This window comes from Leptidea sinapis, chromosome 1 (genome assembly GCF_905404315.1).
Source record: "Leptidea sinapis chromosome 1, ilLepSina1.1, whole genome shotgun sequence".
Taxonomy (NCBI): domain Eukaryota; kingdom Metazoa; phylum Arthropoda; class Insecta; order Lepidoptera; family Pieridae; genus Leptidea; species Leptidea sinapis.
The window spans coordinates 1,431,673-1,458,165 of record NC_066265.1 but is presented as its reverse complement, the minus strand read 5'-3'; the positions used below and the strand labels follow the sequence as shown (position 1 = coordinate 1,458,165).

The following is a 26,493-nucleotide window of genomic DNA, read 5'->3' as shown; positions in this document are numbered from 1 at the left end:
CCGTCGGTCGACCTTATGTAGATGATCTGACAGCATGATAATACCTGCACAATTTTGATTTGTCAAGTATGTGTTGTGGTTTTTTTGGTAGTATTCATATTCAAAATACTAAAGTGGTAATATATAGTGTGACTGACAGTGTACGACTTGTTAATACAACAAGGTTACAATACCATAGACAAATAAAATAAAATAGACAGTCTCTCAAAGAAAAATTAAAAGAAAAAATATTATGACTGTTCATTCTCAGTACATTTATGAAAATTTAATATACGTTCATATAAACCGTCACCTTTTTGCTCTTAATAGTGATTTTCATTATTATATCACTAGAAATAAGGGATTGCTTGTAACTAATTCTAGTAGGCTTCATAAGATACATAATAGCTTTAAGGGTAAATGTATACACTTCTATAATAAAGTCCCAGCCACTGTTCAGGCATTATCTATAAATAAATTTAAATGTTTTATAAACAAATGGCTCTGTCGTAAATCCTATTACTCCACTGCTGAATATCTAAATGATCAGACAGCCTGGGACTAGATTGTGATTATTTTATAGCGATAGAAATGATGGTACAATATTGTATATTTTTTTGAAAAGAGCGCAAAAAAAGAATGCTGGGAGAGTTTCTTGCGCCGCTTCTTCTCTCTCAGAGCGCCATTTGTTTCCGAAGCGGTAGTAGTATCATAGTATAGTAATGACATCAAAAAGAATTCTAAAGGAATCAATTTTGAGAAAATAAATGCCTTTTTATGCCTTTTATGCCTTTTTACCAATAGATCCGCTTCCTTTTCTATCTTGCTGTATATCCGTTAGAGATGTTCTTCTTTATTGCACGCCTTGGACGCCTATACCTTTTTTTAATGAAAATAAGGGACGAGACAAGCAGGACGTTCAGCTGATGGTAACTGATACGCCCTGCCCTTTACAGGATAATTGAAAACCCCAAAAATTCTGAGCGACACTACAGTTGCGCTCGTCACCTTGAGACATAAGATGTAAAGTCTCATTTGCCCAGTAATTTCACTAGCTACGACGCCCTTCAGATCGAAACACAGTAATGTTCGCCTAAAGGCGAACTCACTGGTAACGGTACCTAAGTTATGTTTCGTCATATTATGCGCGTTTGTATAAATATTTCATTTATAAGTTCTACGTTTTGATTATTATATTAGATATTTATTTTGATTTTTCGTTTCCTTGCGTTGGTTTGATACATCTATAAGATAAAAATAAACTTCACTAATAAGGTATTTTCACTGTTATGAAAGAAAATAGATTGAATTTTATGAGCAGAATAAATCCATCTGTGTACAATACCAGGAGACTAATTAGCCAACCGCCCGCCCACTTAAGAACATTTGAGAATATCTATCATTTATGAATGAAATTTATATAACAGAAAATCCTGATTTATTTATCTATTAAAGCCTATTACAAACTATTTTTTTTCTTACAGATGAACTTACAGTACTAAATAATAGATTGACCAAAAAAATCGTATAACTAGAGGCCAATTAAAAGTTCATACAAATCTTAAATTATCTTAATTATATTAAAGAAAAATATATTGATATATTATAATCTAGATTCTTATTCTTTCTTATTTTAGTTATCTGAAAACAACTACAGTTATATAAAATTGAACAAGTAGTAACAAAAGAGCTTTATAAGGCTTTATTAAAAACACGTAACTCTATTTGTAAGAGTTACTCCAACTATATAACAGGTAGTTACTAACAATAATATTTTTTTTTATGGAAAAGGAGAAAGAGTAATATTTTAAATACTACTAACTATTATACTAACTACTTACTTGTAATATACTAACATTATATGCCATTCTGACCGGAATATGCAGTTTCTCATTAGATTTCATGTTACATTTTTTCTAAATTAGAAAATAAAGCAATTGTTTTTATTTCCCACTTTTCTGGTTTGAGTATCTGATACAGAAACTTATCTATACATACATACATATAAATAAAATTTGAGTGTCTGTTTGTAATGTTGAAATAACCGTTTTTTACTATACTTATATATATACGGTACATAAACCAAAATAACATTTCTTACAATTAATGTCTGTCTGTTCCGGCTAATCTCTGAAATGGCTGGACCGATTTTGACGGGACTTTTATTGTCAGGTAGCTTATGTAATTAGGAGTAACTTAGGCGTTTATTTTAGAAAATTGTTTTATATGAGAAAAATAAAGTAATGTTGCAATGTCCAAGAAACGGTTTAACTCTAAAAATAACGTTTGCCGGGTCAGCTAAGTAATATATATCAATTGATACAACAAATTGAGTTTGATTTTTTTTATTCTAGATATTTGGTCCAGTACAGAGCATTCTCAAATTTGAGACTCTGGATGAAGTGATCGAACGGGCCAACGAAACAAACTATGGCTTGGCTGCTGGGATCATCACAACCAACTTGAACAACGCAATGAAGTTTAGCGAACAGGTCGAAGCAGGCACTGTTTGGTAAGAAATACATATTATTTGAGATGTAGAAAATTGAAAAATAAAATTCCTACTAATCAAAGTTAAAATCCAGAGTCGACAATTTTCAAACTTAAATGCTTGATAAATAACTGCAAGAATTAACAAAGCATTTTTTTTGAGGAATCGAGCAGGACGTTCAGCTGATGGTAATTGATACGCCCTGACCATTACAATGCAGGGCCGCTCAGGATTCTTGAATAACCCAAAAATTCTGAGCAGCACTACAATTGCGCTTGCGACATAACTTGTGAAGTCTCACATGCCCAGTAATTTAGTAACTACGGCGCCCTTCAGACCTAAACACAATAATGCTTACACATTACTGCTTCACAGCAGAAATCGGCTCCGTTGTGGTACCCATAATCTAGCCGATATCCTGTGCAAAGGAGCCTCCCACTGGTGAATCTGGTGTCGACAAACTTAACTGGCCAACTTTAGTGCAAATATTTACTTTTTATTCTTATAACCTCCACACTTGCCTGTTAATACTTTCCAAGTAAAGTTTTAGGTAACGACAAAATATAATAACTATCAGATATAGACTATCGGTACACCGCTGAAGTCCTTGTAAATTTTCCTGCAGATAGATGTGTCTTCTACCGCATTTATTCCGAAGAGCTGTTTAACCTGATTCCTGCAGCCGAATTCCACCGTCGCAACACACGCCACAAGTTAGGATATCATCCCCACCATCTGGATGTGTGGCGGTCCTCCACAGTGCGGTTTTCAAGGAGCTTACTTCTTCGTACTACAACGCTGTGGAATGAGCTTCCTTGTGCGGTGTTTCCGGGACGATACGATACGGGTACCTTCAAAAAGAGCGCGTACACCTTCCTTAAAGGCCGGCAACGCTCCTGTGATTCTTCTGGTGTTGAAAGAGATTGTGGGCGGCGGTGATCACTTAACACCAGTACGCTCGTTTGTTCTCCTATTCTATAAAAAAAAAGTTAATAATTGCTTTTAAAAATTTAATACCTTTGAAGAAGGATAATATAACGGAAAAGAAATTCAACCTGAATATATCCTCAGGCATTTGACGGAGCCCGTTTCTCTTTATTACAATATGAAGCATAAACATGTTCTTCAGGAGAAAAACACTTTTTATTAAATACTATGTTTTGTTTTAAATTAATTTTCAGAAGCGTCATTGAACAACTGTGCAAAATATTAATACTAACCTCTACAGTCATTATTTTCATTCATCGAAACTACAAAAGATCTGGCTTCTAATATTTTTATGCTATCGGTGTAATCACTGAACTTGTTATAAGTGTCGTTTTGCAAGATGGAGTCGCTAGCTTTTTTTATAATATTTATTTAAAATACAATGTAGTTATAGCTTACAATATAATAACACACACTTCAACTTTAGGAAGCTTATTTGTGTGTGAAGCCGCTTAAACTTAAATTACATAATATTTAAAAAGAAAAGAACAATTATTTTCAATTAATACAGTTATTTCAAGATCTTATTTTAAACAAAGTAGTATAGAAATCAATAAAATGCAAAAATAAAAAATAATTATCAACTAAATGTTAGTAATTACAAATTAGTTGTCTACTTAGCTTACCGCAGATAAAATTATATTAATGAAGGATTTTGTCTCTTGGAAGCTCCCTCATCAGTTTTAAAATGACTGTTATATTTCAGGGTGAACACGTACTTGACAATGCGTCCACAAACACCTTTCGGTGGATTTAAGGAATCCGGAATTGGACGTGAATAGTAAGCATCTTCTCATAATATTATATTCTCTATGGAAATTATTATGTCTTTGAAAAAATTTTGTTAAACATGCCTTTTTATCAATGTTAAGCTGCAGATTTTACTCTTCTCATAAATAGTAGTTACTGGTCCTATGTTCAGGTACGATTTCTATTGTTGATATAGTTATCTTCTTTGGCCATCAATTTTGGTAAGGCGTCATTAAAACTTTTATTGATTTTAAATTGCAGTGATAAGTGATAACCGACTATACTTTCTTGTAACTTAAGAGGGATCACAATGGAATTGGACATGGAAATTTAAATGGACAAAATGTTTTTTTTTAATGAAAATAAGGGACGAGTAATTGATGCGCCCTGCTTATTACAATGCAGTGCCGCTCAGGATTCCTAAAAAAACCCCAATTCTGAGCGGCACTAGAACTTCGCTTGTCACCTTGAAACATAAGATGTTAAGTCTCATTTGCCCATTAATTTCACTAGCTACGGCGCCCACCAGACCGAAACACAGTAACGTTTACACATTACTGCTTCACGGCAGAAATATTATTTCTAACATATTTATTCAAATAAAACAAATCTTCTAACTAATATAGGTACAATACTATGATTACATTAAATTAAAACTATCAACAAAATGAATTTTAAGTATAAATTTTCAGGTTTTGTTACTATTGTAAATAAAGGTATAAGAATGGTGCCTCCCTACACAGCCCTTAGTTCAGAACTTTTTGTTAAAAAAATAATTTATTTATTTTAATATTTTTGATGACATTACCGACCTTGGCATCCATCATCGAAAAGCATTCCGCTGTTTGATTTTACTTACGTGCAAGAAAGTTTCTTGAAAACCGCACTGTAGACTAACATTATACAAACATAACTACCATCAAAAATACTTAAATATAATAAAAAGTAATAATAAACAAATAAAATAATGATTTGAGGCGTATAGTTGCAAAATACTCTAAAATGATTCTAGGAAAAAGATGAGAAAGTACTTTTTTTATTTTATTATTTACTATTCCAGAATACAATTTGTATCTGTTAACATTTTTACTGTAGAAAGCACGGCAACACTAAAGAAAAAAATAAAATCGTCAATATAGTCATAAAAAATAAATAAATAAATAAAAAAGTTTGATTATAGCGGATTTTGAAACTCATCGTTCATTATAGTGGGATTTGAAATTGACTCGTTACGTTTTAGGGGACTTTGCAAGCAACATAAAATTAAACTTGGATGGGTTTATACATCGTTCATTGTGTATAATCAGGTTTATAGGATAGATAACAGTGGTTAGTATAAGCATTATATTTAATAAAAATAAGTGTGTACATAAGAAATTAACACTTTTTATTAAAATTAATTTGACAAGACAAACAGGTAGTTACTGCAAAGTATAAAAATTATTTTTTTAACAAAATGCTTAAAATAGAGTAATAAACTTTGTAATAATACCCTGCATAGTTGTTATAAAAGATTACACATAACTTTTATTTTCTGTAAATCCAGATTCACACAAGTCAGACATAGTAGGACTTTCAATCATATTTTCCGGTTGTTCTTGTGCTCTGATATCAGGTTGAATCATAGTTATTTTTTTCCCTTTTTTGGTAATTGTCATTTTTGTGTTGTTTTCTGCCCGATAGTTAACTTCAGTCTTAGTCCGGGTAATAAATATTCGTTTACACTTCATAAAAGCAAAATGCCGACTAGTAGTAGGCTTTATAATATTCTGATAACTAGTCTTCCAGTCATATACAGGAATTGATGCCACATCTGTACATTGTGTATGTTCTTGCAATACGGACACATATTCAGTTGGTGATGTTATAACTTCCTTAGTTTTCATGACCTTTTCAATTTTAGCAAAAACCCTGTCTGGGGGAATAAACGAGTGGCCAACAATAGGGTAAATTATTTCTATTCTTTTAAGTTGCCTTGGTGCTTCTAAGTAAAGCCATTTACTGAGCATTGAGATCATGCCGGTATTCTTGTTCTGTCCAGAACACCCATCAGATATTATTCTTAATACCTTAATATTGTCCATCAAATTGTTATTTTGCAGAAAGTTGTAAAAAGCACTAATTATTTCATTACTGCTTTTTGCATGGGTTGTATCGTCCCAGTAATAAGAATAAACGTTACTTGGTGTCAATTTTGCCTTCGAGTTCCCTACTACAATAGCAAAATGGTAGAAACTAAACTGTCTACTGTAATAACTGATCTGGTAATTTAGGAAGTGCTTGGTTCTTTTGACAATCGAAAGATATTGTCAAATGCCCATCAGCTTCTTCTTGAAGTATGCTGTAGAATGCTTTATATTTCAATCTGTGAATACGTTTCTCAATAATTAATTGGTTTTTATTCGCTACATCTTTCTCTGCTTTCAATCTTTCGCCAATCTCAGTACATGTTGAGCATACATCGGTTCTGGGTGTTCCGAAGCCGATGTTGTAGTATTTGTTAAAGACATTTCTAAAGAAATGTTGTTTTACTTGCAAGTCTGGTTCACGAGATTCCTTGTATATGCGCCACATTTTACGTATGTTGAGTTCTGCCGAAAGATACACTCTATCCATATTTTTGGATCTACAATAGTGACTCTCTTGGCCTTTCAATGATTCTATGAACCACTGAACAGACAATTTATGGCAGTAAACTTATCCGTATTTCTGTCCCCACCCCGATTTTCTACGGGCATTTGACCCCTACTTTCATAAAATCTTTGTAAAACACCCTGGATCCGATCTTTCTTAACTAACAGAGCCCCCATAAATGTTTTCTGACATACTGGAACTTTAGCACCTTTATCTTCTAAAATGTAGTATTTCATTGCCTTTATTCGTTTATCATTTTTCTTCCTTTTTGCTTCCTGTATTGAACTAAATTTCAAAATAAAATTATCTTGAGTAACTTTGTTGGAACATAATTTTTCGTAAAATTTTCTAATCATCTGCATAGTTAGTTGTTTGCATTGAAATGCCTTTTGGTTGTGATTACAGGTAGGGTATTTTGGTAAACCAGCAGCTTTGTATCTGAAAGAAACAAATCATAACCTCAAATTTTTGAATACTATAACCCGACTACGTATATTTTATACGCGTAGCCTATGTCACTCGGGCCATCATTACGAATCCCAATGGATCAATATACCTCAATTATTAAGTCCACTCAACGATAAGGCGCTAGGGTGGAAAATTACTACATACATACATAGACTTCCGTAGTCCGGTTAAAATTTAAATTCGATTTACTTAAAAAAACAATAAAACCTAAAAAACAATAAAAACCCATCTTTATAGACATCGTTATCTTTTCTCTAAGTCATTCAATATTTTTTAAATTGCGCACGCTTGTATTACACCGTCCCAAGCCAAAAAAGGTGCATTTCTAGTAACCATTTAACATACCTTTTTTCACGTGCTACTTCTCGTTTCCACTTAGATTTTATAACAGGACGCTTCCTAGACTTGCCAAGTTCAGATTTTTTAATAAATTGTACTAATTCATCCATTATTTAACACTAAAAACCCAATATTTACGTACGTTATTCTCCACAATCACAACAGAAATCGCCATATTGCGAATGAATGAATGAAGTGCTCTGATTGGTCACTTTGATTTTAGGGCCTTTTGAAAGTGAAACATATCGTTATAGCGGTTTTTGCAACTAAACACGAATAAGCTTTTGTAAATTGGTACGGTTATAGTGGGATTTGCTAGGAAGTTTTCTTTTTATTTCAAAGAGAATTTAAAATACTAGCCGTTGATTTAAAAAAGCCAATCTATTAAAAATGTTGTTTTAGGGGTTTTGCAACTATACGCCTCATTTATTGATCTCGAATATTTTTACACGCTTTTTATTAGCTTTATCTGTATGTATGTTTGTTTTTAACCGACTTATTTGGGCGCGATTTTGACCCACATTGAACAGACAGATTTCGTTTAAACTTCGTAAATTTATCAAGGACCGATGACAAAACATTAATTTAATAAAATTATTCGATTTCTCAGTTTGCAAAATAAGATTTTTGTTAATTTATATAATTTTCATCTATCGTCTATAAGGCAGGAATTGATGTTAATTTTAAATTTAAAAATAAATTTTCTATTTTTTAGTTCGGTTTTCTATAAAAAGCGTGTTTGTAGTTTTTTTTTAACTACTATTAATTTAATTCGTCGTTATTAGCTAAAATGGATAATATTTACTTTCACAGTGGACCGCAATGCGTCGACCAATATCTTGAAGTGAAGACTGTCACCATGGCTTTGTCGTAGAACAAACTAACTTGTTTTAAATTCAACTGAGACATTCGAAATGAACAGTCAAGTGCATTTTATAATAAATTTTTCAAAGCTATAAGAATGTTTTTTTCTTTTATCTTCCTTTAATTGAACCACATCAAACAAGTCTAAATGGATTATAAGTTATTTTTTTGTGAAAAGACTTGCCTGATGATAAGGAATATTCCCATTTTTTTATGAAAGACAGGACAAGCAAGTGCCCACATTCTCTTGCAACAGCAGAAGAATCCGAAGAGCGTTGCCGGCCCATTAAAGGTACCCATGTCGTATCGCCCGGAAACACCGCACAAGGAAGTTCAGTCCAAAGCTTGGCTGTACGTGGAAGAAGGTTCCTTGAAAACCGCACTTTTTTATGATAATACGAGACGAGCAGGACGTTCAGCTGATGGTAATTGATACACCCTGCCCATTACAATGCAGTGCCGCTCAGGATTCTTGAAAAGCCGAAAGATTCTGAGCGGTACTACAATTGCGCTCGACATCTTGAGACATAAGATGTTAAGTCTCATTTGCCGTGTAATTTCACTAGCTATGCCGCCTTTCAGACTGAAACACAGTAATGTTTACACATTACTGCTTCACGGCAGAAATAGGCGCCGTTGTGGTACACATGGTACATAATCTAACCCGGATCACGTGCAAAGGAGCCTCGCGCTGGTTGGGATATTGAAAAGAATTCATGGTTATTTAGTAAAATTATATTTACTCACGCTTACTGACCTACGTTTTGTAGATCAGTAACAATCAAACATATAAGTCATGCTGCCGGACATTAGTTTTATCTGTACTTACTAAAATATGTAATCTTTTAATACTGTTTTTATGGAATTTAGTGTAATAGACCAAAGATAGACTTGGCCAAATTGTAGTGGGTTCAATAAAACACACTTGTTGAAGTTTTTAATATTTAAAAAAGGTTGGCTGCTCCAAATCTACCACAAATAACAAATATGTAATTACATCTTAATTTATTTTACACACTATACTATAGGTACTTATGTAAAAGAACAGCGGTATATAAAACACTTTTAAAGGATTAAAACGCGTGTAATTGTAACGGTTTTACATTAGGTGTTTGCGTAAAAGTAACATTTTTATTTTAGTTAACCCGACGTTTCAAGACCTTTCCAGATCTCGTTTTCAGGGGGACGCGTTTTAATCCTTTAAAATTGTTTTATTTAAATGTGTAACACTCGCGTTAATCAAAGAAAATACTAACAGCGGTAAAATTAGTAATATTATATTAAATTATAACAGTGAGGGACTCTAGGCTCTTCTGGTAAAGTTAAGTGTCTTTACCTTATTATCTTATTGTTTAACGGACGATGCGGGAAATAATTCCTTTACTTTTATAATTAATGATTAGTCGACGACACACACCAGAGTAAGAGGCCAAGAGAAGCGATGGACACACAACTTCCCTGCAAACATTTCAATTGATAGGGAGGTGTAAAGTAACCACTAGGTTACACCCCGATTAAAGGTATGGATTCTTAAATTAATAAATAAACTATTAAAATAAAATATAAGGTATCGTGACGGAATCTTGCAGACAAGCTGGGATTGACAGTCGGGCACCAATATCCGATATACATATATAAAATTAAATCAACTACAAAATTCGTAATCTACTTAATTATTTAACTTAGTTTATTAAAAAATAACGAATGTCTGGAATCGAAAACATCTATGTCCAATTTGGATATTTCATTGTATGAGCGAAACATTCTTATGATTGGGTTGTAATACGAGATGTTATTTGAACAAATGTCTAAAATAAAGGATTTTGATTATCAGCCCATTTGTCTAATATTTATGTGTATCCGAGATAGCGAAGCAAATATTATAAAGGAGTACTTAGATTTATCTTGTAATAACAAACCAAGTAATATATAGACACTATCCAAATTTATTATGCTTCATAAGATACATAATAGCTTTAAGGGAAAATGTATACACTTCTATAATAAAGTCCCAGCCACTGTTCAGGCATTATCTATAAATAAATTTAAATGTTTTATAAAAAATGTCTCTGTCGTAAATCCTTTTACTCCACTGCTGAATATCTAAATGATCGGACAGCCTGGGACTAGATTGTGATTATTTTATAGCGATAGAAATGACTGTACAATATTGTATATTGTACAGTCATTTCTTGCCATCTGTGTCTGTCTTTGGCAACGTGCAGTGCGTCATGTAGTCCGGTATTCAGAGATGTGCGGATTTGGTCAGACCATCTTATAGTGCTGCGACCTCTGGGGCGACGTTTCGGGCGATATGTCCAAAGAACTCTAGGATTCTACGGAGGCAAATGGATGAGAGTCTGATTTTTACACCTAGAGTGTTAAGGATGGATTGGTTGGTGCGGAATGCTGTCCAAGGGATTTGAAGCATCTTCCTCCAGCGCGCCACAACTGAAATTGTAATTATTTTATAGCGATAGAAATGACTGTACAATATTGTATATTTTTATTGAAAAGAGCGCAAAAAAAGAATGCTGGGAGAGTTTCTTGCGCCGCTTCTTCTCTCTCAGAGCGCCATTTGTTTTCGAAGCGGTAGTAGTATCTAGTAGTTATTAGAAATGATATCAAAAAGAATTCTAAAGGAATCAATTTTGAGAAAATAAATGTATTTTATGCCTTTTATTGAATACCAGGTAAGTAGAAACACCCCTAATGAGAAGGTAATTACTAATAGATACAGGTGATAAGCCGGCTTCAACATTTTACGTAGCGGGTTCACAGTGGGATCCTAACATGGAATTTATAAGGAAAATGACATCCACGTATCAAAACTCGGCCAAACGACGTAAATCTGTAATATTGGTAAAATTTAATAGCATTAGTTTAATAACATTGAACGAATACTGAGAATAGCCTCATAATGTAAATGAATAAGTTTCTAGTGACCCTGGCTACTGAGATCAGTCCCGGGTTCGAATCCCAGTAGGTGCAAACATTTATATGATGAAAATGTATGTTTGTTTCCGAGTCAAGGATGTTTATAAGTATTTATGTATATTTAAGTAAGCATATGGTGTTAAATATACCGTTGTATTGTACCCCTAGTACAGGCTATTTATGCCCAGTTTGGGGCAAGATAACTTATGTTAAAGTGTATTAATATTATTACTGTCTAGTAAGGCGTCTCCCCCGAAAGTGAATGATTTCCGTTATTCGAACCTGACCAAAGAGTGACTAAGATACCTAACCACAGATAGATAATAACCAACAATGGAACTAAAACAGACCTGATGTTAAGTGATTACCGCCGCCCAAACTCTTTTGAAACACCACAGGAATCAGACTCACGTTACTGTGTTACTGTATTTTCAAGTAAAGAACTTTCATAATATGGAGTATATTATGAATTGGGGTATTATAAATGTCTTAAATCAGACATTTATAATGACTGACGTTATACGCTCGACGTATTACTAAATGGACACCAGGAGAACATAAATATTATGGTAGCGGTGATAGTAATATCTTTCATAGCGGTTGTAATCATGTGTCATCCTAGCAACTTGTACTTTATATGCAGTTTAGAGGTTTTAATGAAATTTTTGCATCGGATACAGCGACTCCGTTGATTGAGTTTTTGGACGCCAAATTTAATTTGTAAATGAGCAGCAGTCGCACTGTATCAACAACAAGATCAAAAACACTAATTGACGCAGTATTCCAAAGTTATATTGAGAATATTAAGACCAAAGTATTTATTGAATACTTTAATTACCATAAGCCTCTTGTATTATTTATCGAAAATGTAAGCTCTGAGTCTGAATAAATGTACGTTATATATACGAATAAAATGTACAATAATTGGCAAACCCACAATTATCCTCTTCCCGAAATTTTACATTAGTCTCATTAATTTGAAGCAAAAATTTTTGAAAGCTTCACTTCTACCACGTGTGATGCACATATGTATTTATTTTATTAAAAACACTCTGCTTAATAAAATTTTGAACCGCGCAAGATATTGAAATATACAAATAATACAGTTAAGACAGGTATCGCGTTTGAAGTATTGAGATGAACTGACAATCCTTCACAATAAGATTGATGATGTCAATATCTGTAATGCCTTACAAAGGGGTAGGTATAACAACCCCCGCGTTAAGAAGAAATTTACACGAATGAAAGGTTTCATAAATTTAACTGATACGTTATTGAGGTCTATCTAATTCTACTTCAAGATCAGGATTTTTATTGGATTGCAAAATACTGTTGACATACTAGTCCTTTAAAAAAAAAATATAAAAGCTAATGTAATTGTTCCAAGTATGCACTATGCCCAAGTGCTGGCAGCTATTTAGGTCAACGGATCAGCCTAGCTATCCAATGTGGAAATGCTGCCAGTGTTAATAAGTTAATTGTAATAAGTTTCCCCGTAATAATTGTTTTATTTTAATGTAATCATAGTTATATGATTTGTTTTCTTTGAATAAATATAATATCTGCTTTATCAGCAATATCAATATTGAAATATTGCATATTGCAAGAGATGAAATCTTTTTTACCAATCTATTAATTACTCTTATGGTAAGCTATAAAATTTAAAGGAGTGTTTTGTACACCAGTACCATATAATATGACAAATCCATTAATAATCGTTATTCTCACATTGAATAGAGAGTTTAGCAGGTTTATACATTTTTCAATTTGACTGTATATTCATTTTTCAATTTTTCAGTGTTCAGTTTATGCTACGTATCTATATCACTTGAGGGTCAACCAATCTTGTCTATTTCATTAAATTAAAAATAATCTAGGCTAACTGGAATAAATAAAGATTTAGAGACTGCTTTGAGATTAAGTACTAAATTAAAATATCCTTATACTTAGACCATTTAGACGTATGCACACTAACACAAGTGACACACAAATGGCAAATGTAAGACGTCACGCACACTAAAGTAATACACCTGGAATGTTTTCATCGGTTGTCCAGCAACAAGAGGCTCTATCTAGCCGTATAAATTACCGAAGTCCTTATGCATTTGTTTTCGCGTTCATTAAGACTGATGTAGTTTGTTTAATTTTACAAACAATGAGAGTGAAGACACAGTAGACATAATGTGTACGAAGACGTCTTTGAATTTAAACGAGTGTCAATAAATTTCATTGTTTAGTGTTCAAAATTGAATAAGATGTATTTTGGAATTTATAAAACTTGTAATGTTCGGGTTATGCTATTCACGACTGTAGAAATTTTATCTAATGTATCATTAAATCGTTCTAGATTCATGTAAATTTCGAGTAGCTGTAAAAACATATTACAAATGTGTTTTATTTTTGACCTTTTTTACCCGACTTCAAAAAACTGGTTTTAAATTCGTCCGTATTTTTTTTTATTTAATCTTAACAAATTACAGTAAGGGTGCGATCTGTTGCAGAATTTTAAACTGTCTGTAATCAAATTGCAATGCACTTACCTTCGTTGCTGCATTGAAAAAATTTGTAGGTTTACACATATTTAGACACATTATTAGTTAGTGTAGGTACTTCAGATTCGCTTAAAATAAAAAAAATAAACAAAAACCAACCGATTTCAAAACCTACCTTGGCTGACACAGACTCCAAAAATAACAATAATCGGAACTAGAATTAGATTAATTAATTAGATTGTATAAAAATACGCACTTGTTTGTGATACTTTTTAGTGCATATTATATCTATTGTTTTTGAAGTCGGTTGTTTTTTGGAATTTTTTTGTCCTCAAAACCAGTCAAAGATTTAATTAGAAGTTCATACTTACTATATGCGAAAAGAATTTATCCGCGGTCAATCAAATTACCTTCAGCTTCCCATGGGTGTCATCAAGTGATATCTGAAAGTTTGATTTTTCTCCTGAACAGGTAAAGGTTGGAAATCCCACGACGAACGTGGAGCGTGGTGTGCAATCAGTGATATCGTGTTCTCCCTAAGATACGATGGAAGAGGCAGGATTATGTGTCAACCTATTATGACTGACAGTCAGTTATATTATAGTGGACGAAAGAAGTGGGCAGATCGGCGCTAGTTCTCTGCATTGATCTATGCCAGTTTTCATGTGAGTGAGGTACTTATGTGATCGATGATCTGGACGGATCTATCGTAGAAAGGCAGCGTGACTGTTCCACATCAAAAAGCCTTTTTTTTCAGCTCTTACGGAACTCATAGGCCTGGGACGTCCCTGTTTGCTTTACTTCTCGATGTCGCACAGTAATCATGTAAGGCACAACGATTTTCTGGAAGCATCCTTCCTACTACTTTGTTTTTGCCACGGTGTTTTGTAAGTGGATTATCAGCAGCGTCTGCAAGGGGTGTATGTCCTCGCTATCAGGCCATCGGCAAGCTAAGCTGCTCCTAGGCAACTATCAACGTAACACGATTACGTGAACAATGCATAAGCTTGGACAGGAGACAACTGAAAACCCCTTACGGGGTTCCTCTCAGCCCAGCCAGAATGGGTCTAAGTTAATCAAACCTGTGCAGATTCTGCTGCGAAGCTGCTAAAGACCTCAAACACATCCTTCTGGAATGCGAAGCCATTGCCACAATCAGGCTGGGGTGTCGTTAATACCTTCACTCAAAGCAGAGGATTTGCCCTGCCAAAACCCTCTGAAGATTATATCCCTCTTAAAAGTAATAGATCTTAAGGATATAATTTAAATTTCGGCACAGTAATACATTTCCTAGTTATGAGTCTCGATTTTTCCAAATCTCATTTTTAGACATAGGGAGTTAAGGGCCCAACATGCTAGCGCAAGCAGGGTGCGAAATAGATCCTAGGATTTAAGTGAACCTTAATCCGCAAATTAAATAAAAAAGGAGTGTATGTAGCAAACAAGTACGTGACAGCGGTCACTTCTTTGTACCTCGCATACGCACATTCTCTTAGACACCTACTATTACACTCCACTTATCATACTGTTCTTTTGTGTCAACCTGCCTATCTAATAACTATGGATTATTTTCAAATTGTTTTGAATTACAGTTTCAATACAGTTATAATACGTTAGTGACTTTTTAGTCAAAATATTTATTCTATATATATAAAACAGAATGTATATTTGTATGTTCCCTAATAACTCCTAAACTATTCGACCGACCGAAATATTTTGTAGATTAGATTCGTTAAAGCTCAAGGAAGGTCTACATATATAATTTATATGGCAAAACAACGTTTGCCAGGTCAGCTAGTATATAATATTTAAAAGTCTTACGGCCGCACAAATAAACTTGGTATTAAGTTTTACCTGAGAATAAACCAACGAATATGTAACATTTTGACTTTATTGTTGACAACACTTTCAATACAATGATAATTCTGAAGTTTTCCGAATAACAAGCAGCCTTCCAAATAAACGCGGGAAACGTTATATATCCGAATAAACCAATCGTAAGCAAAATTTCTATTTGTAAACATTTTGCATTTTGTTTTGCACATTTTTTATGATAACTTTATGCCAATTTTATTTGTAAGGCCGTTAGAAATTAACATGTCTCTTAGATTATAATACATTGATCATCTTAGAGAGATTGATTTATTGATTGATTGATTGATTGAGTGTATTTAGCGAAACTACGGCATTCAACTTGCGTAAATAAAGCTAGCGCGGAAGATGTTCTACTTATTCTCAGCTGCGTGCTCTGAGTAGTTTGTTATTTCATACAGGGCTTGCGCCGATGAGGAAATTTTCATTATATTTTATATTAAAATTGGAAATAAAAGTATAGAAGGGGTTTGTAAGGCTGGCAATCTAGGGATAATTAATTTGGAGGAATTGAGATTCGAAAAATATGTGAATAAAACTATAGCTAACTGCTACTATCGACTAAAGCCATTATAGTATTAGAAATTATATTGATACTCGGTTACGTCTTACACTATGCGATTCACTAATCTTCGTGAAACTGAATTTCGGACAGGTGGTGTATGGTGATCGATTGCTTGCTCGTTCTAGGAAGGCTATGCAACGTGTACAAATGCAAGTGCACGCTAATGCTCAGACATACCTGTCCGATCCCATATATTATTTTACAAGAGCCTCTCAATATGGACCGGCTGTCTTAAAACACCAGCTGCAATTTTGTTTATCGCAAATCTAAGTCATGATTTAGGTTTAGTCAATTATTATAGAAATATGCTTGTCGCTATATGTTCCATTTAATACTATTTTTTATTTTAAAACATCGAAGAATATAATTATTTATTCTATGAAAAGCGCACTATATTTCCGCTGAAAATCAGTGCTGTGTCATAGCCACGGCCTTGTCACAGATAATCCTGACTCGGTGACCCATTTCCTGCACTGCACAGGAACTCTCCAATGTTCAATCAATCATTATTTGAATACATTCTTTTTTCTTTCTTTTAATAAATGTTTTCTCTTTCTGAAGGAACTTTCTATTTCTATTTGAACTAAATTTGTCGAAACAGATTTAATTTTTTTTCAGTTATATAACGATAAGTGTCAAGTAAGTAGGAAAAAAGCCTGCCATCTGCGTGCTATTCCGGCGTGGGCCGCAAAAACTGGTTTAGTTACAAGTATGGAAATGTTTATCGTGAATAGGCTTAAAGGCCCGCAGCATAATTACATCTCTCTTTTATCTGAAAGCTATTATTGCCAACATAGTGAACCATAAATACAATAAAAATTGATAATTTATTGCTATCGCACATATTTTGGTAGTTAGAAATTGATCACATCTCGTTTTTGAAGTAGTTATTTGTCTTTTATACTTATATTTATTATGGAGTATTGCTGTCATCTCTGGTCTGGCGCACCCCAGTATCTGCTCGATCCATTTGACCGCGTGCAACGTAGAGCAGCTCGAATTGTCGGAGACTCAGTGCTCTGTGAACGGCTGGATCTCTTGGCGTTGCGTAGAGACGTCGCATCATTGTGTGTCTTCTACCGCATTTATCACGGGGAGTGTTCCGAAGAGCTGTTTAACCTGATTCCTGCGGCCGAATTCCACCTTCGCACGACACGCCACAAGTTAGGATTTCATCCCCACCATCTGGATGTGTGGCGGTCCTCCACAGTGCGGTTTTCAAGGAGCTTTCTCCCTCGTACTACAAAGCTATGGAATGAGCTTCCTTGTGCGGTGTTTCCGGGACAATACGACATGGGTACCTTCAAAAAAAGCGCGTACACCTTCCTTAAAGGCCGGCAACGCTCTTGTGATACCTCTGGTGTTGCAAGAGAATGTGGGCGGCGGTGATCACTTAACACCAGGTGACCCGTACGCTTGTTTGTCCTCCTATTCAATAAAAAAAAAAATACTATATTATTCGAACAAATATTTGAATAGTTATGACGATGAAACAACCGAGTGCGCGTAATATGGCATGGTCCGGTGGCGGGCGAATGGGAACAAATCGCAGTGTCAAACCTTGAAAGAAGCAGGCATATATTTGGGCATGCCGTGTTTTTCTTACGGCCAGCTACGTGTTTGTTTAATAGTTTAACAGATCATATGAGCATATTGTAATAGCTACCTATAACTTTTGCATTACCATCAACCATCATATACATACATCCGTTTAGAAGTGGGAGAGTCACGCTGCCGTCTTATGACGTCAACACAATCGGGCCAGACTCGTCCGGGTTAAAGTCCGTCCACCACCACCTTGTAGCCGCAGCCGGCCTTGTATTTCCTTACGGAGACGCAGATATCTCTACCTAGCGATACGTCATATTTAACGTACCCCGGGTACAAAATTGAGCATAATTTTTTGCCTCATGCAGGGGTATGTGTGTACGTTAGGGAGGATATCTGCTGTCGCCGTCTCGGCAATTTTGAGGGTAGGGACCTGTCTACTCTCTGGCTCCGCGTAGATTTAGAGGACCGCGTCCGCATCTATGCGTGTGTCTACAGGTCCCATAGTGGTAACGCAGAAACCGATCATCTCATGGGTTGCGTTCAAGCGGCAATTGATGACGTGCTTGCACAGATCCCCTCTGATTTCAACGGGCACAATGCCGAATGGCTTGGATCACGTACCACAGACTACGCAGGCCAATCTGTGCATAGTTTCGCATTGGCGTATGGTCTGTCCCAATTGGTTGAGTCGCCATCGCGGCTCCCGGATGTGGATAGCAATGTGCCGTCCTTATTGGATCTTCTGCTGGCTACACATCCCGACTCTGTCGACGCTCCTCTCAGAACGTCCGACCATTGCCTGTTCAGGAGTGTAGTGGCTATCCGACGCCAACGTCGCAGACCACCAGCGACCCGCCGCGTTCCTTTTTGCATCCTACCCTTGGGGCAAGGTTTGTTTCTCTTCGGATGATCCTAGTGCCTGCGCCGTTGCAGTAGCCGATGTGATACTGCAGGACATGGATATTTTTATACCAAGCTCTGTAGTACCGATCGGTGGCAGATCACAGCCCTGGTTCGATGCGTCAGTTAAAGCAGCATCTGACTGCAAAAAACAAGCGTATCGATCTTGGGTTGCGGCGCTGGGCTCAAAGGATCCGAACTGCAAAGTTCTAAAGAGGAAATATAACCGTGCCTACAGAATTTTTAAGCGGCAAATCGCCCGTGCGAAGTCAAAGCACGTCGTCAAAATCGGCGAGCAGCTTTCCAATTACCCGACTGGAACACGCAAGTTCTGGTCGTTGTCGAAAGCTGCTCTTGGTAACTTCAACCAGCCGTCCATGCCGGCATTGCACATGATGATTGACACCCTGGCCCATACGGCAAAAGAGAAAGCCGAGCTCTTGTGCGCTCTTTTCGCCTCCAACTCGACTCTTGACGACAACGGAAAAACACCGCTGACCATCCCGCGGTGTCAGAGCTCTATGCCTGAAGTACAGTTCAGACAGAAAACTGTTAGGCGAGCTCTGTTTTCGTTGGACGTCAGGAAGTCGAGCGGGCCGGATGGCATTTCTCCAATCGTGCTTAGAACGTGTGCCCCTGAGTTAACGCCGGTGCTAACGCGTTTATTTCGGCACTCTTATTCAATAGGCGTAGTCCCTGACTCAAGCAAGTCAGCCCTTGTCCATCCAAAAAAAAGGAGACAGTTCGGATCTGGCGAACTACAGGCCTATTGCTATTACCTCCCTGTTCTCCAAAATCATGGAGAGCATAATTAGCCGCCAGCTCTTGGTATACCTAGAGGGTCACCAGTTGATCAACGACCGACAGTACGGCTTTCGCCATGGTCGGTCGGCAGGTGATCTTCTGGCATACCTAACACATAGATGGGCGGCGGCTATTGAAAGCAAGGGGAAAGGCCTGGCAGTTAGCCTGGATATAGCAAAGGCCTTTGATCGTGTATGGCATAAGGCGCTCCTCTCAAAACTTCCATCGTTTGGGCTTCCCGAGAGCTTATGCAAGTGGACCTCCAGCTTCCTCACTGGGCGCAGCATATAGGTCGTTGTCGACGGATATCGCTTGAACCCGAAGCCCGTGAACGCTAGAGTGCCCCAAGGCTGTGTGCTATCTCCTACGCTGTTTCTTCTCCATATCAATGATATGTTGGACACCTCCAACATTCATTGCTATGCAGACGACAGCACTGGTGATTCCCGTATACACGGACCATGCAGGTCTCTCTCAGGGAATCGTTGACCAGTGTCGGGAGAAAATTGAACCTTGTCCAATTTAACCCCCAGAAGACTCAAGTTTGCGCGTTTACCACAAAAACAAACGAATTTGCCGTATCATCGCTCATCGACAACACTTCCCTTAAGGCCACGCCTAGTTTTGGAATACTGGGTCTCGAAATCTCGAGCGATTGCCAATTCCGTGGCCTTCTAGAGTTCAAAGCCAAAAGGCTTCGAAGAAGCTGGGCGTCATCAATAGGGCACGGCAATACTTCAAGCCGGCCCACATTCTAGCGCTGTACAAAGCGCAGGTCCGGCCACACATGGAGTATTGCTGTCATCTCTGGACTGGCGCACCCCAGTATCAGCTCGACCCATTTCACCGCGTGCAACGTAGAGCAGCTTGAATTGTTGGGTACTCAGTGCTTTGTGAACGGCTGGATCACTTGGCGTTGCGTAGAGATGTCGCTTCATTGTGTGTCTTCTACCGCATTTATCGGAAAGTTACCACTTATTGGTAAAATATCCCGGTACTTTCAGAATACCTTTCTTTTTCTTATTCTATATAACTATATGAAAATCTAACATATACATACACTAGCCAACCCGACAGACGTTGTTCTGTACATAATGAATTTGTCAATAATATATAACATCAAGAATTGTTTCGTAAAATATGCTCCCTGTTGTTATAATGTAAATATTTCACAGCAGAATTGTCAAACCGTGCGTCAATAAATTATCATTTTGGTAATAAAAATAAAAGAAAGGATCGTGTGAAATTAAAAGCAATTAAAAAGAAGACAAATTTTAAGAATGCATACAAAACATTCAAACAATTAAAATGGAAATGGACAGGTCATATGATAAGAGAAAAGACAGAGAAATGGGCAAGACTAATAACTGAATGGCAACCACTATATAGCAAAAGAAATAGAGGTAGACAGCCTATGAGATGGGAAGACGACATCAAGAAAATAGCGGGGCAACTATGGACTCGTATAGCAAAAGATAGGACAGAATGGAAATCTTTGGAGGAGGCCTATGTCGGAAGACAAGCACACAGTATTAACCGTTTGCCGATAGCATTTAGAGGCACTTTTTTTTATTATTTTAGTACCTAGTATGTAAAATTTGTACAGTAATAAAGGCTTTTTTATTTATTTTATTTATTTAATAAAAATAATTATAGGTCCCAAATCGAAATAAAAACTATCCTATCTCTCAAGTTGGACTAAACTGCACTCCATGAAGTAATCCCCATTAAATCCGTTCATTACTTTAAGAGTTCACTGGAAACAAACATCAGCACACTGGATTTATATATATTTAAATTTTGTGATATCTATCTAAAATTATCCCCATTTTAATATAAACAAAGTCTCTACGAAAAACAATTCCCAAATCCACTAAATATTATTAAAATTAATGAGTAATCAAGTTATTTGATTTTAAATCAAGTTAAGAAAAGCCCTATTTAGTTGGCAATCACGGACATGCGCTTTAGATACACAAAATTGTTTGTTGAAATCTTTGCTTTCTCGCGCTGCCTTAGCAAGGTAACTAACGCGTCTACGATTGAGTAAGATGGTTTGAAGTTCGTTATAGTGTGAAGTGACGAGATTATTAAATAGTATGGATTGAGTTTTGAGTGTTTTTAAAATGTGATTAACACGCAGAAGCTGTAAGTTTAGTTATTTTTAATAGTTTACTAAAAGAAAACTTTGAGAACTTTAAAGGTTGATGCATCTAATATAGGATATTTTTTATTTAGTACAGTTATATTAATTACATTTTTTTTATTAAATATTTGATATTTTAAACGCTTTTAACTTTGAACACAATTCATATATTGGTTACAGAAGGTACAGGATAATTTGAAAAAAAAAATGTTTTATTTTAGATAATTAGCTAAAAAAAATATCAAAGCTATCCTATTTTTCAAGTGATATGAAAACTTATTTTATTGATGAATCTTTAAAATGTTAAGCTGTATATATACTAACATTTTAAGTTTTAATCTTTATAATAACATTGTAGAGTGGAATAACGGTACGTATTATGTTTTGAAGTTGAAAAATATACGATTTTTGGTTATTACACGAAGAATTCCAATCAGAAACAGAGGGACTTGGGAAAGTAGCGGCTCTCTCGACTTTATTAGAGCTTATTAAACATGAAAGTTGAAAATTTTACATGCATTGAATTTTAAATCTAATCTCTGGGGATTCATTAGTTTAAGATAGAGATATAAATATAAATTACGTAATATATATGATTAAAATTGATGAACAATTCGTTTAGTCGTCCTTTCGCAACATTTGATGCATACACAAGACAAATGCATTACTATACTTACTTAAACATAACGATGGCTAATTGGATTCGAACGACGTCTACTAAAATGTTTCAAAAGTGCCTTTGTAATAAATAATATAGTGATTAATCAGAAGCGCTTAGTTTAAGCCTATTTGAATCAATTTTATTTGATTTGACTTGAAAAGAGAGAGACCATTAGATAATTAGTTTTTTTTTTAATTTTTTTTTAATGAAAATAAGGTACGAGACGTTCAGGTGATAGTAATTGACACGTCCTGCCCATTATCATGCAGTGCCGCTCAGGATTATTGAAAAACTCAAAAATTTTGAGCGGCACTACAACAACGCTCATCATCTTGAGACATGGGCAACTCTCATTTGCCCAGTAGTTTCACTAGCTACGGCGCCCTTCAGACCGAAACACAGTAATGCTTACACATTACTGATTCGGCAGAAATAGGCACCGTTGTAGTACCCATAATCTAGCCGGCATCCTGTGCAAAGGAGCCTCCCACTGGTTTTTCATATTATTTCAAAAAATGATTTATATGGTTTTACGAGCTTACACCGAAAGCTCTACGAAAAGATGACATCAAACCACACCGATTTATTATCGCTATAAAATACGCCTTAGAGACCTTCTTTTCATGCGACATGGGATAACGAATTTATACCATCATTTGATGTATCTTTCAACAACATTCGTATTACAATATGATACGCTGAAGGTAAATTGTGTAAGCTTAAATAAGGTACCTTTTTGGCAGTTCAAACACCGAATGTTGAGTAAAGGAAAAGTTGGAAATTACTGGTTTCCTTCTACTACTAAACTTGTTTCAAAAATTGGATTATCGTGTACGCGTTCTTCAATTAATCCAAAAGTATAATTATTCGATAATTTATTCATCTAGATAGTCTCTTGCTGTTGGACAACCGATAAAAACAGGACAGGAATATTAGTTTAGTGAGTGTGACAGGCTACGTCTGACATTCGCGATTTGTATGCACACTTTGTGTTAGTGTAAGTGAATTGCTCAAAATAGAGGTTAGTTCTAATGTCTATTTTTTCGCCGTTTTCACAGCTTTTTTTTTAATTGTATGAATGTCATTAAGATTCTAAGAGGCCAGTATTCAAATTCTAAAAAAGGTTTAATTGTAACATTCAGTGTTCCCCTCGTATAATATGGTAGCAGGTGAAGTCAGTTGCCTTATTTACTGAACACAGAAAGCATATTGGAGGCCAATTTGATATTATTTTACATACATTAAAAGAATATTCCACAATTAAAAAAATTAAAACAGGCAGGAATATAAGTTATGTTTGTGTGACAAGCTACGTCTTACACTCGCGATTTGTATGACACTTTGTGTTAGTGTGCATGAATTGCTAAAAATAGCTCAAAATAGAGGTTAGTTCTAAAGTGTATTTTTTGACGTTTTGGCAGCTATCATCAGGGCCGGATTTAAACTTAATGCCGCCACTGGGCACCGGAAAAAAATCCGCCCCAATACTGGAACTTTACATAAACTTATACCTTATATATTTTATTTTTCAAAACTAAAATACATAATTTATTGCAGAAACTTTACTATATGTAATATATTCTAAAAACATGAATAAATATTTGTTTTTTTTCTAACAATTAGAAATTTGGCACTAAGGGAGACTCATAATTATATTACATAAATTTTTTCACAGGCAAACACGTCTGACTTTTTGAATTGCGAATTGGTCGATTAAACAAAATTAATTAATTATAATGAGCAATCTTCAATCAATCAATCAATCAATCAAATTCTTTATTTGCGTATAAACATGGTATGTTACGATGGTATAATGTTACAGTTTCACATGTTGCGCCAGGCTTAACTAGGCATGCAAATTAATTTAATACAGTAAATAGTAAGGTAAATAACACATAACGTCTTGATAAGACAAAAAAAATTTTTTTCACTTTCAAAATTTTGCCGCCCTGGGCACTTGCCCCAACTGCCCCTAGTGTAAATCCACCGCTGGCTATCATAGTCTATCTAGACGTATAAATGATCTAAGATATAACTGACGAATAGTAGCGCTCGTAATTCCAAATCTCAATGATTTCGTCCAAAAGACTCGCCGAGCCGTTAAAATCTTCTAATTACTCTTCAATAAGATTCGTTTTCAAATTTAATATGAATGCTACTTGCACGATTTAAAACCTTCCAGTTTTAACATTAACAAGTTTTTCGTATCATATCAATGATAAACTAAATTCAACTTTACTACTTTTATAATAACAAAGTTAATGTTGAATCCAATAAAAACGCATACAAGGCATTTATTTTCTCAAAATTGATTCCTTTAGAATTCTTTTTGATGTCTTTTCTAATAACTACTCGATACTACTACCGCTACGGAAACAAATGGCGCTCTGAGAGAGAAGAAGCGGCGCAAGAAACTCTCCCAGCATTTTTTTTTTGAGCTCTATTCAATAAAAATATACAATATTGTACAGTCATTTCTATCGCTATAATACGAGTATAATCACAATCTAGTCCCAGGCTGTCCGATCATTTAGGTATTCAGCAGCGGAATAATAGGATTTACGACAGAGCAATTTTTTTATAAAACATTTAAATTTATTTATAGATAATGCCTGAACAGTGGCTGGGACTTTATTATAGAAGTGTATACATTTACCCTAAAAGCTATTATGTATCTTATGAAGCCTACTAGAATTAGTTACAAGCAATCCCTTATTTCTAGTGTTATAATAATGAAAATCACTATTAAGAGCAAAAAGGTGACGATTTTTGTGTTATCCTTCTTCGAACGAGACTCGTGCCAGAATTTGGAGTTGTTCTCCTGAGGACGCCTCGTGTAGGGGCGAAACACGTGTCGATTTGATTGAAGACGACTCCTAGCGGAATTTACACTCAAGACGGCTCACAACAATTGGCTAAAATGGATTTCCGAAAAATATCGCTTAATTCAATAAATTTTGATAATGTTGAAGTTTAGTTGATATTAAACGTATTTTTGGGATGTGATAATGCATTTTAAAATCAACCCACTTTACTGATTCGGTATCTATTTTTTTGAACACTCTACACAAATTATCTTACCTCAAACTAGGCATAGTCTGTAATATGGGTACAAGACAACGATATATTTAATACAATATACTTACTTAAACATACATAAATACATAATATAAACATCCATGACTCGGAAACAAACATCCATATTCATCATATAAATGATTGCATATACGGGATTCGAACCCGGGACCTCTGTCTGACCTAATCATTTAAACAAGATGTTGTCCTACGACTTATATAAAGCTAATGTCTCATAGATTCACATGCAAATATAGTTTATATTGTGATTAATAGAAAGGTTTGATTTTTTTTCTCTTCATTCGTTTGGCAAACACCTAAGCGATAAGCGCGTACACCTTCCTTAAAGGCCGGCAACGCTCCTGTGATTCCTCTGGTGTTGAAAGAGAATGTGGGGGGCGGTGATCACTTAACACCAGGTGACCCGTACGCTCGTTTATCCTCCTATTCCATAAAAAAAAACAACTTTGAGCCGTTTATAATGTTCTTGAATGAAAATCGATCAGTTGATTAATTTATAAGTTGAGTTATTATTTTTTAAATTTAATTTCCTATAAAATACTTTTTTTTTGATGAAACTCTTTGAAAAATGATTATTCGAATAACTTACGCGGACTTTTTAACTTAACTAAAATATATAATGCATAATGATATCTTATGGCATATTTAAACGGATGGCAAATAATGAAAAATGTAAATGTTTAATACTGAAAACAGTCTATGGTTTGTTGAAAACCAGTGAGCAGGTTAATTAGATTATGATTAAATGTTTCTTAACCACTGCAACGCGCGCCTTGACAGCTGGTAGTTACTTTAACGTCCCGATGACGCGATTAACGGCCGTTTTCAATAACCTCTCTATCCTTACTTTAATTTACTAGACGTAGACAAATCTATCCTTTTACGCTTACTTACATTTCAATAACCTATTGACAGATAGCACTGGACTATAACTATATTGGACATAACTATGAATAG

The 26,493-nt window shown here is 35.2% G+C and overlaps 1 protein-coding gene across 1 annotated transcript in view; it reads left to right on the top strand.

Moving 5' to 3' along the window:
• Positions 1 to 8,610, top strand: part of LOC126979791 (aldehyde dehydrogenase 1A1-like) — a 36,988-nt gene extending 28,378 nt beyond the window's left edge. The window contains exons 9-11 of the mRNA XM_050829331.1: positions 2,334 to 2,491; positions 4,164 to 4,238; positions 8,462 to 8,610. Coding sequence (XP_050685288.1) covers positions 2,334 to 2,491; positions 4,164 to 4,238; positions 8,462 to 8,522 — 294 coding nt within the window. The 3' untranslated portion in view covers positions 8,523 to 8,610. The remainder of the gene's footprint in view (positions 1 to 2,333; positions 2,492 to 4,163; positions 4,239 to 8,461) is intronic.
• Positions 8,611 to 26,493: the final 17,883 nt, after the last annotated feature.